The 14859-nt window shown below is 46.7% G+C and overlaps 1 protein-coding gene across 2 annotated transcripts in view; it reads left to right on the top strand.

Moving 5' to 3' along the window:
- Positions 1–9552, top strand: part of nosip (nitric oxide synthase interacting protein) — a 33171-nt gene extending 23619 nt beyond the window's left edge. Inside the window, exons 7-9 of one of the 2 annotated variants that reach the window (XM_073033585.1) lie at positions 548–735; positions 4329–4437; positions 9284–9552. In XM_073033585.1, coding sequence (XP_072889686.1) covers positions 548–735; positions 4329–4437; positions 9284–9355 — 369 coding nt within the window. In that variant the 3' untranslated portion in view covers positions 9356–9552. The remainder of the gene's footprint in view (positions 1–547; positions 736–4328; positions 4438–9283) is intronic. The other variant, XM_073033586.1, reaches the window with a different exon arrangement.
- The last annotated feature ends 5307 nt before the right edge of the window (positions 9553–14859 follow it).

Raw genomic sequence — 14859 nt, forward strand, 5'->3', positions numbered from 1 at the left:
TGTCAAGTGTGTGTCTGCAGGCTCCCATACCACCTCTGCAATGGTAGTAATGAGAGTGGGCATGTCCTGGATAGTGAGGGTCCTTCATTTTGGATGCCACCTTGAGGCAGTGCCTTTTGAGGATGACCCTGATGGTGGGGAGGCTGGTGCCAGTGATGGAGCTGGATGAGTCTACAACCCTCTGCAGCTTTCTCTCATCCTGTGCAGAGGCGTCCCCACACCAGTCAGAATGTTCTCCACGGTGTATCTGTAGACATTTGCTAGAGTCTGTGGGGACATACCAAATCACCTCAAATGAAGTATAGCACTGGCATACATTGTGATGAATATTTGTGCCAAAGTGTCAATTTCACTGTCTACCAGCTTCAGGAGGTTATTGATCGACACACTCGGGCTGTGATTGTCTGTGTTGCTTGTCGTCATGGTCAAAAACATGGTGCAGACTGAGGTGTTTGTGAAATTGATATAGTGAGGTGTGGGAGGGAGTTGCTGCGACTAACAGCAAAGCTAATGCATTGGTTAGAAGTTGCCTTTCGCTCTATTGCAGGGCAAGACGATCTACTGTCCCATGAGTGGAAAGCCCCTGAAGATGAAAGACTTGATCCCGGTGAAGTTCTTGCCAGTGGACGACAAGCTTGACCGTGTTCAGCTCATCACAAAGCAGGAGCGCTACATCTGCGCTGTAACCCGGGATGCATTGGGAAACTCTGTGCCCTGTGCAGTCCTGCGCCCATCGTAAGTGAACAGCGATTTCTGTCTCACAGACACGAAATGCTGGTGCAACTCAGCAGGTTCGGCAGCGTCTAAGCAGGAGAATAAATAGTCGATCTTTCGGGCTGTGAACCAAAATTCCCCTCCGTAGATGCTGCCTGATGTGCTGAGTTCCTCCAGCAGTTTGGGTGTGTTTTCCAGCATCTGCAGAGTCTCTGTATTTATGTTTTGATGTCACGTCCTACTTAACTCCTGATCTCACTCCCTTCCTGTCTCTGTGATATTCCTCAGTCTTACAAAACTTATCATCTCCACCTCCCTGTTCTGGTCTCTACAAAAAACCTGCTCTCTCAGCCCTCCCTTCCTCTCCTGCTACACTGCTCTTGTATCCTTTCTCCAGATGTTTCACTCTCCTGGTACACAGCTCTTGTATCCTTTCTCCAGATGTTTCACTCTCCTGGTACACAGCTCTTGTATCCTTTCTCCAGATGTTTCACTCTCCTGGTACACAGCTCTTGTATCCTTTCTCCAGATGTTTCACTCTCCTGGTACAGAGCTCTTGCATCCGTTCTCCAGATGTTTCACTCTCCTGGTACACTGCTCTTGCATCCTTTCTCCAGATGTTTCACTCTCCTGCTACACTGCTCTTGTATCCTTTCTCCAGATGTTTCACTCTCCTGGTACACAGCTCTTGTATCCTTTCTCCAGATGTTTCACTCTCCTGGTACAGAGCTCTTGCATCCGTTCTCCAGATGTTTCACTCTCCTGGTACACTGCTCTTGCATCCTTTCTCCAGATGTTTCACTCTCCTGGTACACTGCTCTTGCATCCTTTCTCCAGATGTTTCACTCTCCTGGTACACAGCTCTTGTATCCTTTCTCCAGATGTTTCACTCTCCTGGTACACAGCTCTTGTATCCTTTCTCCAGATGTTTCACTCTCCTGGTACACAGCTCTTGTATCCTTTCTCCAGATGTTTCACTCTCCTGGTACACAGCTCTTGTATCCTTTCTCCAGATGTTTCACTCTCCTGGTACACTGCTCTTGCATCCTTTCTCCAGATGTTTCACTCTCCTGGTACACAGCTCTTGTATCCTTTCTCCAGATGTTTCACTCTCCTGCTACACAGCTCTTGCATCCTTTCTCCAGATGTTTCACTCTCCTGGTACACTGCTCTTGCATCCTTTCTCCAGATGTTTCACTCTCCTGCTACACAGCTCTTGTATCCTTTCTCCAGATGTTTCACTCTCCTGGTACACAGCTCTTGCATCCTTTCTCCAGTTGTTTCACTCTCCTGGTACACAGCTCTTGTATCCTTTCTCCAGATGTTTCACTCTCCTGCTACACAGCTCTTGCATCCTTTCTCCAGATGTTTCACTCTCCTGCTACACTGCTCTTGCATCCTTTTTCCAGATGTTTCACTCTCCTGGTACACAGCTCTTGCATCCTTTCTCTAGATGTTTCACTCTCCTGGTACACTGCTCTTGTATCCTTTCTCCAGATGTTTCACTCTCCTGGTACACAGCTCTTGTATCCTTTCTCCAGATGTTTCACTCTCCTGCTACACAGCTCTTGCATCCTTTCTCCAGATGTTTCACTCTCCTGCTACACTGCTCTTGCATCCTTTCTCCAGATGTTTCACTCTCCTGGTACACAGCTCTTGCATCCTTTCTCCAGATGTTTCACTCTCCTGGTACACAGCTCTTGCATCCTTTCTCCAGATGTTTCACTCTCCTGCTACACAGCTCTTGCATCCTTTCTCCAGATGTTTCACTCTCCTGCTACACAGCTCTTGTATCGTTTCTCCAGATGTTTCACACTCCTGCTACACAGCTCTTGCATCCTTTCTCCAGATGTTTCACTCTCCTGGTACACTGCTCTTGTATCCTTTCTCCAGATGTTTCACTCTCCTGCTACACAGCTCTTGTATCCTTTCTCCAGATGTTTCACTCTCCTGGTACACTGCTCTTGCATCCTTTCTCCAGATGTTTCACTCTCCTGGTACACTGCTCTTGCATCCTTTCTCCAGATGTTTCTTCCTTGAAGCCTACTCCTTGGATCAAATCTTTTGTTGACCATCCCAGTATCCCAGAAGTCAAAACTAGACCATAAGAGATAGGAGCAGAATTGGGCCATTCAGCTCTCGAGACTGCTCCGCCATTCCATCATGGCTGATTTATTTTCCCTTTCAACCCCGTTCACCCGCCTTCTCCCTGTAACCTTTGCTGCCTTTACTAATTAGGAACCTATCAAACTTTGTCTGCACAGCCATCTGTGGCAATAAATTGCACAGATTCACCACCCTCTGGATAAAGTTCCACTTTTCTAAAGGGACATCCTGCTATTCTGAGGTTGTGCCCTCTGGCCCTACTCACCCACCATTGGAAACATCCTCTCCATGTCCACTATTCAATATTTGATAGGCTTCAATGAGATCCCCCCACGTTCCTCTCAACTGCAGTGAGTACAGGCCCAGAGCCATCAAATGCTCCTCATATGTTAACACTTCCAATTCTGGGATCTTTCTAGTCAACCTCCTCTGGATTCTCTCCAATGTCAGCACATCTTTTTTTAGATAATGGCTCATAATGCTCCAGATGCAGTCTGACCAATGCCTTATAAAGCTTTAGTTTGATCATTGCTTCAGGGCAACACTGGAAAAGCTATTGCCTCACAGAGCCAGAGACCCAGGTTCAGTCCTAGCTGTATGGGTGCTGGCTGTGTGGAGCTTGGACTTCCCCTGCTGACTGCGTGGATTTTTCCTGAGTTCTCTGGTTTCCTCCCACATCCCAAGAACATGTAAATTGGTATTGGTTTGTTGTTGTCGTCATGCATATGAAAGTACAGCGTTGTGGGCTGAAGGACCTGTACTGTGCTGTACTATGTTCTATGTTAAAATACTGCCTTCCATACTGTTTGTACAAATCAAATCATTATAAAGTGCATTGACAAAGGTAAAACAATCACAATGTAGAGTAAAGTGTAAAAATGACTGAAAAAGCGAAGTGCAGGTAAACAATAAAGTGCAAGATGATAACGAGGTAGATTGTGAGGCCAAAAGTCCATCTTCTACAAGAGCTCTGTTCAAGAGTCCTTGAGCCTGGTGGTACAAGCTTTCAGGTTTGTGTATCTTCTGCCCAAGGAGAGAGGGGAGAAGAGAGAATGTTTGGGTGGGTGAGGTCTTTGATTATGCTGGCTGTTTTACTGATGCTGCTCAATTACACCCATGTGACCAATTAACCTACTACCCCGTATGTCTTTGGAATGTGGGAGGAAACCAGAACACCTGGAGGACATCACACAGGGAGAATGTACAAACTCCTTAAAGGCAGCAGCAGAATTGAAACCAGGTGCTGGTATTGTAATAGTGTTACATTAACTGTTATGCTACTGTTCTGATCTGGGGACTTGCCATTCAAAGCTGTGTCCCCATTCCCTTTCTTGTCTCTCCTTCCCCATTTACTTCCTTTATGATGTGGAATGTCTAAAAACCCGGGTACGTTGTAGGGCTGCCTGACTGTAACTAGAGTGGGGCCTGCTGTTTCTCACCAAACCCTCAGAGCTTTTGGACACCGTATAGTTTCCTTTGTGTGATGCGTTTTTTAAACTGATTTGCAGAGGAGCTGTGGTCACCATGGAGTGCGTGGAGAAACTGATTAAACAGGACATGGTGGATCCAATCAGTGGGGAAAAACTGACAGAGAAGGACATCATCCCGATTCAGAGGGTGAGAGATCCTGTTGTCTTCCTGAGCAAAGCACCATGGACATGGCACGCACTTGTGTCAGACTCCAAACCAGATTCAGACTCAAGATTGTTTAATATTATTTCCAGTACACAAGTATAAAGGAGAATGAAATAATTATTAGTCCAGATCCGATCCAGCACAGAAAAAAACACAATAAATATAAATAGATAAGATGCCTCATATACATTGATTGTATATGAATACAATCAATACATGAATAGTGGTGGTTGGGGATGTGGGCGGAGGTGTTGATCAGCCTTGCTGCTTGCTGTAGTTATTAATCCCATTTACATCCAGAGTGAAATGTACCATTTATGTTAACAACCAACACAGCCCACAATGTTCAGCAGAACACCACAATGGCAGCAAAACAACATCCCCTTTATACCCAACCACTCACACACAGACAGGCCTCCATTGGGCTCTTGGGCTTGCAGCCGTCGATCCCGGGACAGGGCTCCAGGACCTGCAGACGTCAGGCTTCTGACTGTTATGTCCCACTTCTTTGCTCTTTTTTCCCATGGCGAAACATCAAGATGACACTGGTGAATCATGGCAATGTTCTGCTGGCGACATGCAATACGTATAAATATACTTCTTTTGAAGTAATCACACTGCAATCTGCACCATATAATTTCCCTCTAAGCAAAGTACTTTTAAACCAATTTAATGATCTACAGATTTCACGATTGCCTGAGGTCTTGGTGGACCAGGCACATATGGCACCTTCAAGCGGACAAAGGTTCATCTGCATGGCCAGAAATGAGGTGGAGAGGGGCAGACTCCGAGTCAGGCTGAAATGCAGAAGGAAGAGTCCCCCTCTATCCAGCATCTTGTTAACAAATGATGCCGTCTCCAAACAAGAAACATTCCATCCCAATGCATTTCAGATCATAGTCTTCAACCAGGCTTGTTTGAGGAAATCCCTGCCCAATTACCATCAGCGTAGAACCTTGTAGCACCAGAGGTCCCAACACTCTAGACAACTGTTATACAGTACTAAAATAAGGAATGCCTACTGTTATACTAAGATAAGATAAGGAAGCCTGCATTTTGGTAAATCTGATTACTTGGCTGTCCTTCTCCCTGCACACAGGCAGAAGCTAAAGAGCAAAGCTCCAGTGATTAAGACAACAGAGGTGGTTGCAGGGGGCAGAGGGGTAGCTACAGGATTCCTCTGAGTTGGTGGTCTGGGCCATGTTCAAGGACTCATCTGTGAATCTGAACGAACACACCATGGTTGTCATGGACTTTATTAAAACAGCAGTAGACGAGTATGTTCCCACAAAATCACTCAGAGTCTTCCCCAGCCAGAAGCCCTGGGAGAATCATGAGGTCTGTAACCTGCTGAGTGACAAATCTTGACCAAGGAAGTTACAGGAGGTCCAGGTATGATTTCCGGAAAGCCATCTCACAGGTGAAGTGGCAATTCTGGACTAAACTTGAACCAATGAAGTATTCTCGACAGTTGTGGTAGGGCTTGAATGCTTTCATCCCTTATAAAGTTAAATCAAGCGACTAGGTGACAGCAGGACTTCACTTCCAGATGATGAGCTCAATCCCCATTATGCTCGCTTGACCATCGAAACATGTAGGAACCAACACGAACTCTCACGGCCTTGATCCTGTGATTTCAGTCTCTGAGGCTGACATACGAGCAGACTTCAGGAGGGTGAACCCGTGAAAAGTATCCGGCCCAGATGGAGTACCTGGCCAGGTACTAAAGGCCTATGCTGATAAACTGGCTGGGGTTTCCACTGAGGTCTTTAACCTCTTGCTTTGGCAGTGTGTGGTACCCACCCGCTTCAAGCAGGCTTCATTTATACCAGAGCCGAAGATAACGTGCTAACCTGCCTCAATGACTATTGTCCATGGCTGAGTTGTGCCATAATAACTTCTTACTCAATGTCAGCAAGACCAAGGAACTGATTATTGAGCCAGTCTTCATTAGAGGATCTGAGGTGGAGAGGATCAGCAACTTTAAATTCCTTGATGTTATTATTTTGGAGGACATGTCCTGGGCCCAGCACTTAAGTGCAGTTATGAAGAAAGCACAGCAACATTTCTAGCTCCTTAGGAGTTTGTGAAGATTTGGCATGACATCTAAAACTTTGACAAACTTCTATAGACGTGGGGTGGAGGGTATATTGACTGGCTGCATCACAGCCTGGTATGGAAACACCAGTGCCCTTGAATGGAAAATCCTACAAGAAGTAGTGGACAAGGCTCAGTCCTTCACAGGTAAAGCCCTCCCCACCATTGAGCACATCTACACAGAAAGTTGTCACAGGAAAGCAGCATCTATCATTAGAGACACGCAATGTAAGCCATGCTCTCTCCTCACTGCTGCTATCAGGACTAAGGTACAGGAGCCTCACACCGCCAAGCTCAGCAACTGTTATTACCCCTCAACCACCAGGTTCTTGAACAAAAGGGGGTAACTTCACTTGCCCCATCATTGAAATGTTCCCACAACCTATGGACTCAGTTTCAAGGATTTTTCATCTCAGGTTCTCAATATTTATTTATTATTATTTATTTCTTTTCGTATTTGCGGTTTGTTGTTTTTTACACACTAGTTGAACACCCAAGTTGGTGCGGTCTTTCATAGATTCTATTATGGTTATTATTCTAATATGAATTTATCAAGTACGCCTGCAAGACAAAGAATCTCAGGATTGTATATGATGGCATATATATACTTTGATAATGAATTTACTTTGAACTTTGAAAGAATAATTGGTTGTTACACAGTGTGCATGGAAGTATGGATAACTTTACACACTGATCGACAGATGATGCAATAGCCACAGCTCTACACACCATCCTTACACATCTGGAGAAGAAGAATGTTTATGTGAGAATGCTGTTCTTGGACTACAGTTCAGCATTCAACACCATAATTCCCTCCAGGCTTGACGAGAAGCTCAGAGACCTCGGCCATCACCCTGCCTTGTGTAGCTGGATCCTGGACTACCTGTCAGATTGCTGGCAGGTGGTAAGAGTGGGCTCCCTCACCTCCGCTCCTCTGACCTTCAACATAGGTGCCCCTCGGGGCTGTGTATTAAGTCCCCTCCTTTACTCTCTGTATACCCATGACTGTTGCCACCTATAGCTCCAATCTGCTAATGAACTTTGTTGACGACACTACACTGATTGGCCTAATCTCAAATAATAATGAGGCAGTCTACAGAGAAGAAGTCATCACCCTGACACAGTGGTGTCAAACAACCTCTCCCTCAATGTCACAAAAACAAAGGAGCTGGTTGTGGACTACAGGAGGAATGGAGACAGGCTAACCCCTATTGCCATCAATAGACCTGGGTTTGAGAGGGTGAACAGCTTTAAGTTCCTCGGCATAAACATCACAGAGGATCTCACGTGGTCTGTACATACTGGCTCTGTGGTGAAAAAGGCACCACAGCACCCCTTTCCCCTCAGACTGTTGAAGAAATCCTAAGAACTTTCTACAGGGCACCTTTGAGAGCATCCTGACTGGCTGCATCACTGCCTGGTATGGGAAATGTACTTCCCTCAATAGCAGGACTCTGCAGAGAGTGGTGCAGACAGCCCAGCGCATCTGTAGATGTGAACTTCCCATGATTCAGGACATTTACAAAGGCAGGTGTGTAAAAAGGGCCCAAAGGATTATTAGAGACCCAAGTCACCTCAAACACAAACTGTTCCAGCTGCTACCATCAGGGAAACGGTACTGCAGCATAAAAGCCAGGACCAACATGCTCCGGGACAGCTTCTTCCACCAGGCCATCAGACTGTTTAATTCATGCTGATGCAACTGTATTTCTGTTATACTGACTATCCTGTTGTACATACAATTTATTATAAATTACTATAAGTTGCACATTACACATTTAGATGGAGACGTAACATAAAGATTTTTACTCATGTATATGAAGGATGTATGTAATAAAGTCAATTCAATTCTCACCTCAACTCTGAACTGATTGCACAATCTATGGACTCACTTTCAGGGACTCTGCAACTTACAGTATGCTGTCAATATTAATAAATCATTTATATTATTATTTTGTATTTGCACAGCTTGTCTTTTGCATGTCAGTTGTTTGCAAGTCTTTATTTATATAGTTTTTCATAATTCTATTGTATTTCTTTATTTTCCTATAAATGCTTGCAAGGAAAAGAATCTCAGGGTAGTATATGGTGACATATACGTACTTCAATAATAAATCTATTTTAACTTCGACAGTATTTGCAGCTTCAGTGGGCAGATTGCTGTTTTGGCCCCAGAACCTGCTTCAAAGTTCAAAGTAAAATTTATTATCAGAGTACATACACGTCACCACATACAACCCTGAGATTCTTTCTCTGCAGGCATACTTAGCAAGTCTTAGAACAGCAACTGTAAACATCAGGACCTATAGGCAGTAAACAAACTCAGATATAAATAAATAGCAATGAATAATGAGCATGAAATAGCAATGTAACAGAGTCCTTAAATGAGTGTAGCTATTCCTTTTGTTCAAGAGCCTAATGGTTGACTGTTCTTAAACCTGGTGGTGCGAGCTGGCAGGTCTATGGCTATTGTTATAAAATCATTGCCCTGATATCTGTGTGTCTCCTCACAACTATTGCATGGCCTGAATATTTTAATTATTTTTGGTTCTTAGTTTAGTCTACTGCAAACACCTACAAGAAAGTGAATCTCGGGTAGTATATGGTGATATTTATGTACTTTGAACTGAGCAAGTAGTGTGTTCTGCCCTTGCCTCTTTGCATTGATGGAATAAAGGAGGTGATAAGTCATATAGACTGACCGCAGTTCTTTTCTCTGTTTTGGCTGCAGGGCGGGACTGGATTTGCAGGATCCGGCATCAAATTGGAGGCAAAGGAGTCGAGGCCAGTGATGCAGGCGTGACAGAGCCTGTGGTGCATCTAGTTCTCCACAGAAAGTGGGTGGGAAGTCTCATTTTGATCGTCATCACAAGCGCTCCTGGTACAATGGTTTAGTACAGCTGAGCTGTCTCCACTTCCTTTTTATTTGTCACTTATTTAACACGAGATAAACTTTGTCTTCTCTCTCTTTCTTTTGGAATAAAGGAACTATAAACATTGGTGATGTTTGAAGGGAACCTTTTCCTTGTGGAAGATGAGTACAGGAGGAGACAGGCGTATTGCTCATTATCCAGTGACCTGTCATAGAGTGCACAACCCATTTTACTCTGAGGTACAGCACAGTAACACAAGAGCCTGCGCTCCCCAATGCCACCCACATGACCAATTAGAATCAGCTCTAATATCACGGGGTATTTTGTGAAATTTGCTGTTTTGTGGCAGCAGTACATTATAATTAAAAAGTTATATAACAGTAAGAAATATATTGATCCAAGTTAAATCAGAACCCATCTGCTCTCTCTGGAGGGGGCAGAATATCCCAGTTACCTGTTTTGAAGAGGTTTGGGGAGATCGCCTGGTGCCTCGGCCAACACCCACTCAACACAACAGAAACAGATCATGTGGACATCGTCAGGTTGTTGATTTTATTTTATTTAGATACAGCACCGTAACAGGCCCTTTTTGCTCAATTACACCTATTTGTCCAATTAACCTATCCCATGTGGCTTTGTAATGTGGGATGAAGATGAGGGGTACGTTAGCATACTGTTATTAAAGCACCCGGCAAAATCAGACTCAGTTGTGCCTGTCTCCTCACGAACAGCTTTCTATCCCTGATTACCTTGTGTACAGTATCGTTCAGAAAGGAGACTGTCGAAGTGAGGTCCCTTCAATTCTTATTCTGTGCAAGAATTGTGAGCCCTCACTGTCTTGTCTCTGCTGCCCCGAACTTAAACACCTGAGCTGGTCCCATTTGCCTGTGTTTGGCCCAATTAAACCTTTCCTATCCACGTTAAAATGTCTTTTTGGCCCCACAAGCAACACTGTGCAGTGACTTATTTAACCCTCGCCTAATCACAGGATAAGTTACAATGACCAACTAACCGCAACATCTTTTGGACTGTGTGAGGAAACCAGAGCACCCAGAGAAAGCCATGTGCTCATGGGAACGACATACAGAGGATGCCAGAGTGCCCAAAGCTGTAATAGCATCACATTAACTGCCACGCTACTGTAGCACCTTGTAATTATGCTCACCTGTACAGCTTCCTTTGGGTGAAATAATTTAAGGCAAGTTACTCTGGTAGAACTAATATAAAACTGGAATCTCCATGCATAGCTTTTATTTTTGGTGGGGGGGGGGGTGGTAGAAACAAGAGACTCTGGAGGAACTCAACAGGCCAGGCAGCATCTATGGAGGGGAATGAACAGTCAAGAACCTTAACTTGATGAAGGGTCTCGGCCTGAATGTTGACTATTTATTCCCCTGCAGAGATGCTGAGTTCCTCCAACATTGTAAGTGTATGTGTGGGAGAGACATTTTGGATTTGCAGAATCTCTAGGAACCTATTTTGTAAAGGACAGACAACACAGCATTATATTAAAGATTTATTGACACATTGAGGTTTCTTGTCAAACATATAGAGCCAGGTGCTGTTGACACAGCACGACACCTTCCCCATGTTCATCCTGGAACCAAAAAAATCCGGCAGTAATGAGTAAGGCCATGTGAGCTTAGTAAACCCATGGCATTTACACCTGCTTTGGCATTCTCTCCCTCTTTCTCAATTCTGATGTACTAAACCTCAGTGGGTCAAGGTCCAGAGGTATGAACTGCCAGAATGCATTCCGGAACTTTCTTCAAAGATTCAACTGGAACAAAACCCCAATACCACGCTGAACCCTGCTTGTTCACTTTGCAAGGTAGAGTTTAATGAGCAGAAGCAGAGAGTACTGACATTCTAACCACCCGACCCACCACTACCCCATTCCGAGCTGGGAAATGCCTTGCCTTCATTCTAAAGAAAGCTCTTTGGCTAGGCAAGCAGTGTAGGCAGAAGCAATAAAGGGGGCTATGAATAATTTAGAGAGGGTGCAGAGGAAGCTGCCTGGCTTAGAGAGCATGTCTAATGAGGAAGGGTTGAGCGAGCCAGGGCTTTTCTCTAATGAGGAAGGGTTGAGCGAGCCAGGGCTTTTATCTAATGAGGAAGGGTTGAGTGAGCCAGGGCTTTTCTCTAATGAGGAAGGGTTGAGCGAGCCAGGGCTTTTCTCTAATGAGGAAGGGTTGAGCGAGCCAGGGCTTTTATCTAATGAGGAAGGGTTGAGCGAGCCAGGGCTTTTCTCTAATGAGGAAGGGTTGAGCGAGCCAGGGCTTTTCTCTGGTGAGGAAGGGTTGAGCGAGCCAGGGCTTTTCTCTGGTGAGGAAGGGTTGAGCGAGCCAGGGCTTTTCTCTGGTGAGGAAGGGTTGAGCGAGCCAGGGCTTTTCTCTGGTGAGGAAGGGTTGAGCGAGCCAGGGCTTTTCTCTGGTGAGGAAGGGTTGAGCGAGCCAGGGCTTTTCTCTGGTGAGGAAGGGTTGAGCGAGCCAGGGCTTTTCTCTAATGAGGAAGGGTTGAGCGAGCCAGGGCTTTTCTCTAATGAGGAAGGGTTGAGCGAGCCAGGGCTTTTCTCTAATGAGGAAGGGTTGAGCGAGCCAGGGCTTTTCTCTAATGAGGAAGGGTTGAGCGAGCCAGGGCTTTTCTCTAATGAGGAAGGGTTGAGCGAGCCAGGGCTTTTCTCTAATGAGGAAGGGTTGAGCGAGCCAGGGCTTTTCCCTGGTGAGGAAGGGTTGAGCGAGCCAGGGCTTTTCTCTGGTGAGGAAGGGTTGAGCGAGCCAGGGCTTTTCTCTAGTGAGGAAGTTGAGCGAGCCAGGGCTTTTCTCTAATGAGGAAGGGTTGAGCGAGCCAGGGCTTTTCTCTAGTGAGGAAGGGTTGAGCGAGCCAGGGCTTTTCTCTGGTGAGGAAGGGTTGAGCGAGCCAGGGCTTTTCTCTGGTGAGGAAGGGTTGAGCGAGCCAGGGCTTTTCTCTAGTGAGGAAGGGTTGAGCGAGCCAGGGCTTTTCTCTAGTGAGGAAGGGTTGAGCGAGCCAGGGCTTTTCTCTGGTGAGGAAGGGTTGAGCGAGCCAGGGCATTTCTCTGGTGAGGAAGGGTTGAGCGAGCCAGGGCTTTTCTCTAATGAGGAAGGGTTGAGCGAGCCAGGGGTTTTCTCTGGTGAGGAAGGGTTGAGCGAGCCAGGGCTTTTCTCTAATGAGGAAGGGTTGAGCGAGCCAGGGCTTTTCTCTAATGAGGAAGGGTTGAGCGAGCCAGGGCTTTTCTCTGGTGAGGAAGGGTTGAGCGAGCCAGGGCTTTTCTCTGGTGAGGAAGGGTTGAGCGAGCCAGGGCTTTTCTCTGGTGAGGAAGGGTTGAGCGAGCCAGGGCTTTTCTCTGGTGAGGAAGGGTTGAGCGAGCCAGGGCTTTTCTCTAATGAGGAAGGGTTGAGCGAGCCAGGGCTTTTCTCTAATGAGGAAGGGTTGAGCGAGCCAGGGCTTTTCTCTGGTGAGGAAGGGTTGAGCGAGCCAGGGCTTTTCTCTGGTGAGGAAGGGTTGAGCGAGCCAGGGCTTCTCTCTGGTGAGGAAGGGTTGAGCGAGCCAGGGCTTTTCTCTAATGAGGAAGGGTTGAGCGAGCCAGGGCTTTTCTCTAATGAGGAAGGGTTGATCGAGCCAGGGCTTTTCTCTAATGAGGAAGGGTTGAGCGAGCCAGGGCTTTTCCCTGGTGAGGAAGGGTTGAGCGAGCCAGGGCTTTTCTCTAATGAGGAAGGGTTGAGCGAGCCAGGGCTTTTCTCTAATGAGGAAGGGTTGAGCGAGCCAGGGCTTTTCTCTGGTGAGGAAGGGTTGAGCGAGCCAGGGCTGTTCTCTAATGAGGAAGGGTTGAGCGAGCCAGGGCTTTTCTCTAATGAGGAAGGGTTGAGCGAGCCAGGGCTTTTCTCTGGTGAGGAAGGGTTGAGCGAGCCAGGGCTTTTCTCTGGTGAGGAAGGGTAGAGCGAGCCAGGGCTTTTCTCTGGTGAGGAAGGGTTGAGCGAGCCAGGGCTTTTCTCTGGTGAGGAAGGGTTGAGCGAGCCAGGGCTTTTCTCTGGTGAGGAAGGGTTGAGCGAGCCAGGGCTTTTCTCTAATGAGGAAGGGTTGAGCGAGCCAGGGCTTTTCTCTAATGAGGAAGGGTTGAGCGAGCCAGGGCTTTTCTCTAATGAGGAAAGGTTGAGCGAGCCAGGGCTTTTCTCTAATGAGGAAGGGTTGAGCGAGCCAGGGCTTTTCTCTAATGAGGAAGGGTTGAGCGAGCCAGGGCTTTTCTCTAATGAGGAAGGGTTGAGCGAGCCAGGGCTTTTCTCTAATGAGGAAGGGTTGAGCGAGCCAGGGCTTTTCTCTAGTGAGGAAGGGTTGAGCGAGCCAGGGCTTTTCTCTGGTGAGGAAGGGTTGAGCGAGCCAGGGCTTTTCTCTGGTGAGGAAGGGTTGAGCGAGCCAGGGCTTTTCTCTGATGAGGAAGGGTTGAGCGAGCCAGGGCTTTTCTCTAGTGAGGAAGGGTTGAGCGAGCCAGGGCTTTTCTCTAATGAGGAAGGGTTGAATTAGCCAGGGCTTTTCTCTAGTGAGGAAGGGTTGAGCGAGCCAGGGCTTTTCTCTGGTGAGGAAGGGTTGAGCGAACCAGGGCTTTTCTCTGGTGAGGAAGGGTTGAGCGAGCCAGGGCTTTTCCCTGGTGAGGAAGGGTTGAGCGAGCCAGGGCTTTTCCCTGGTGAGGAAGGGTTGAGCGAGCCAGGGCTTTTCCCTGGTGAGGAAGGGTTGAGCGAGCCAGGGCTTTTCTCTGGTGAGGAAGGGTTGAGCGAGCCAGGGCTTTTCTCTAATGAGGAAGGGTTGAGCGAGCCAGGGCTTTTCTCTGGTGAGGAAGGGTTGAGCGAGCCAGGGCTTTTCTCTAATGAGGAAGGGTTGAGCGAGCTAGGGCTTTTCTCTAATGAGGAAGGGTTGAGCGAGCCAGGGCTTTTCTCTGGTGAGGAAGGGTTGAGCGAGCCAGTGCTTTTCTCTAATGAGGAAGGGTTGAGCGAGCCAGTGCTTTTCTCTGGTGAGGAAGGGTTGAGCGAGCCAGGGCTTTTCTCTGGAGCGGAGGAAGATGAGAGGTGATTTGATAGAGCTGTACAAGGTGATAAGAGGCATAATCAAGTGGATAGTCAAAACTTTTTCCCTCTAGGGTGAAAATTGCAGATACATGGGGCATAGTTTTAAGTTGATAAGCATAGGAGGATGCCAGAGGTAGTTTGTGCTTCTTTCAAAAACTGAGTGGTGAGTATGTGGAACACCCTGCTAGATATGGTGGTGGGGACATTTAAGAAACATGGATGATAGAAAGAAAGAAGGGTTATGTCCAAGGGAAGGGTTGGATTGATCTTAGATAGGTTAAAGGTCATCTCAACATGGTGGGTCAGAGGGCCTGGACTTTTGTAATTTCCTATGTTCTAATATGCTCCGTCACAGT

This window comes from Hemitrygon akajei, chromosome 31 (assembly GCF_048418815.1).
Source record: "Hemitrygon akajei chromosome 31, sHemAka1.3, whole genome shotgun sequence".
In the NCBI taxonomy this organism is placed as follows: domain Eukaryota; kingdom Metazoa; phylum Chordata; class Chondrichthyes; order Myliobatiformes; family Dasyatidae; genus Hemitrygon; species Hemitrygon akajei.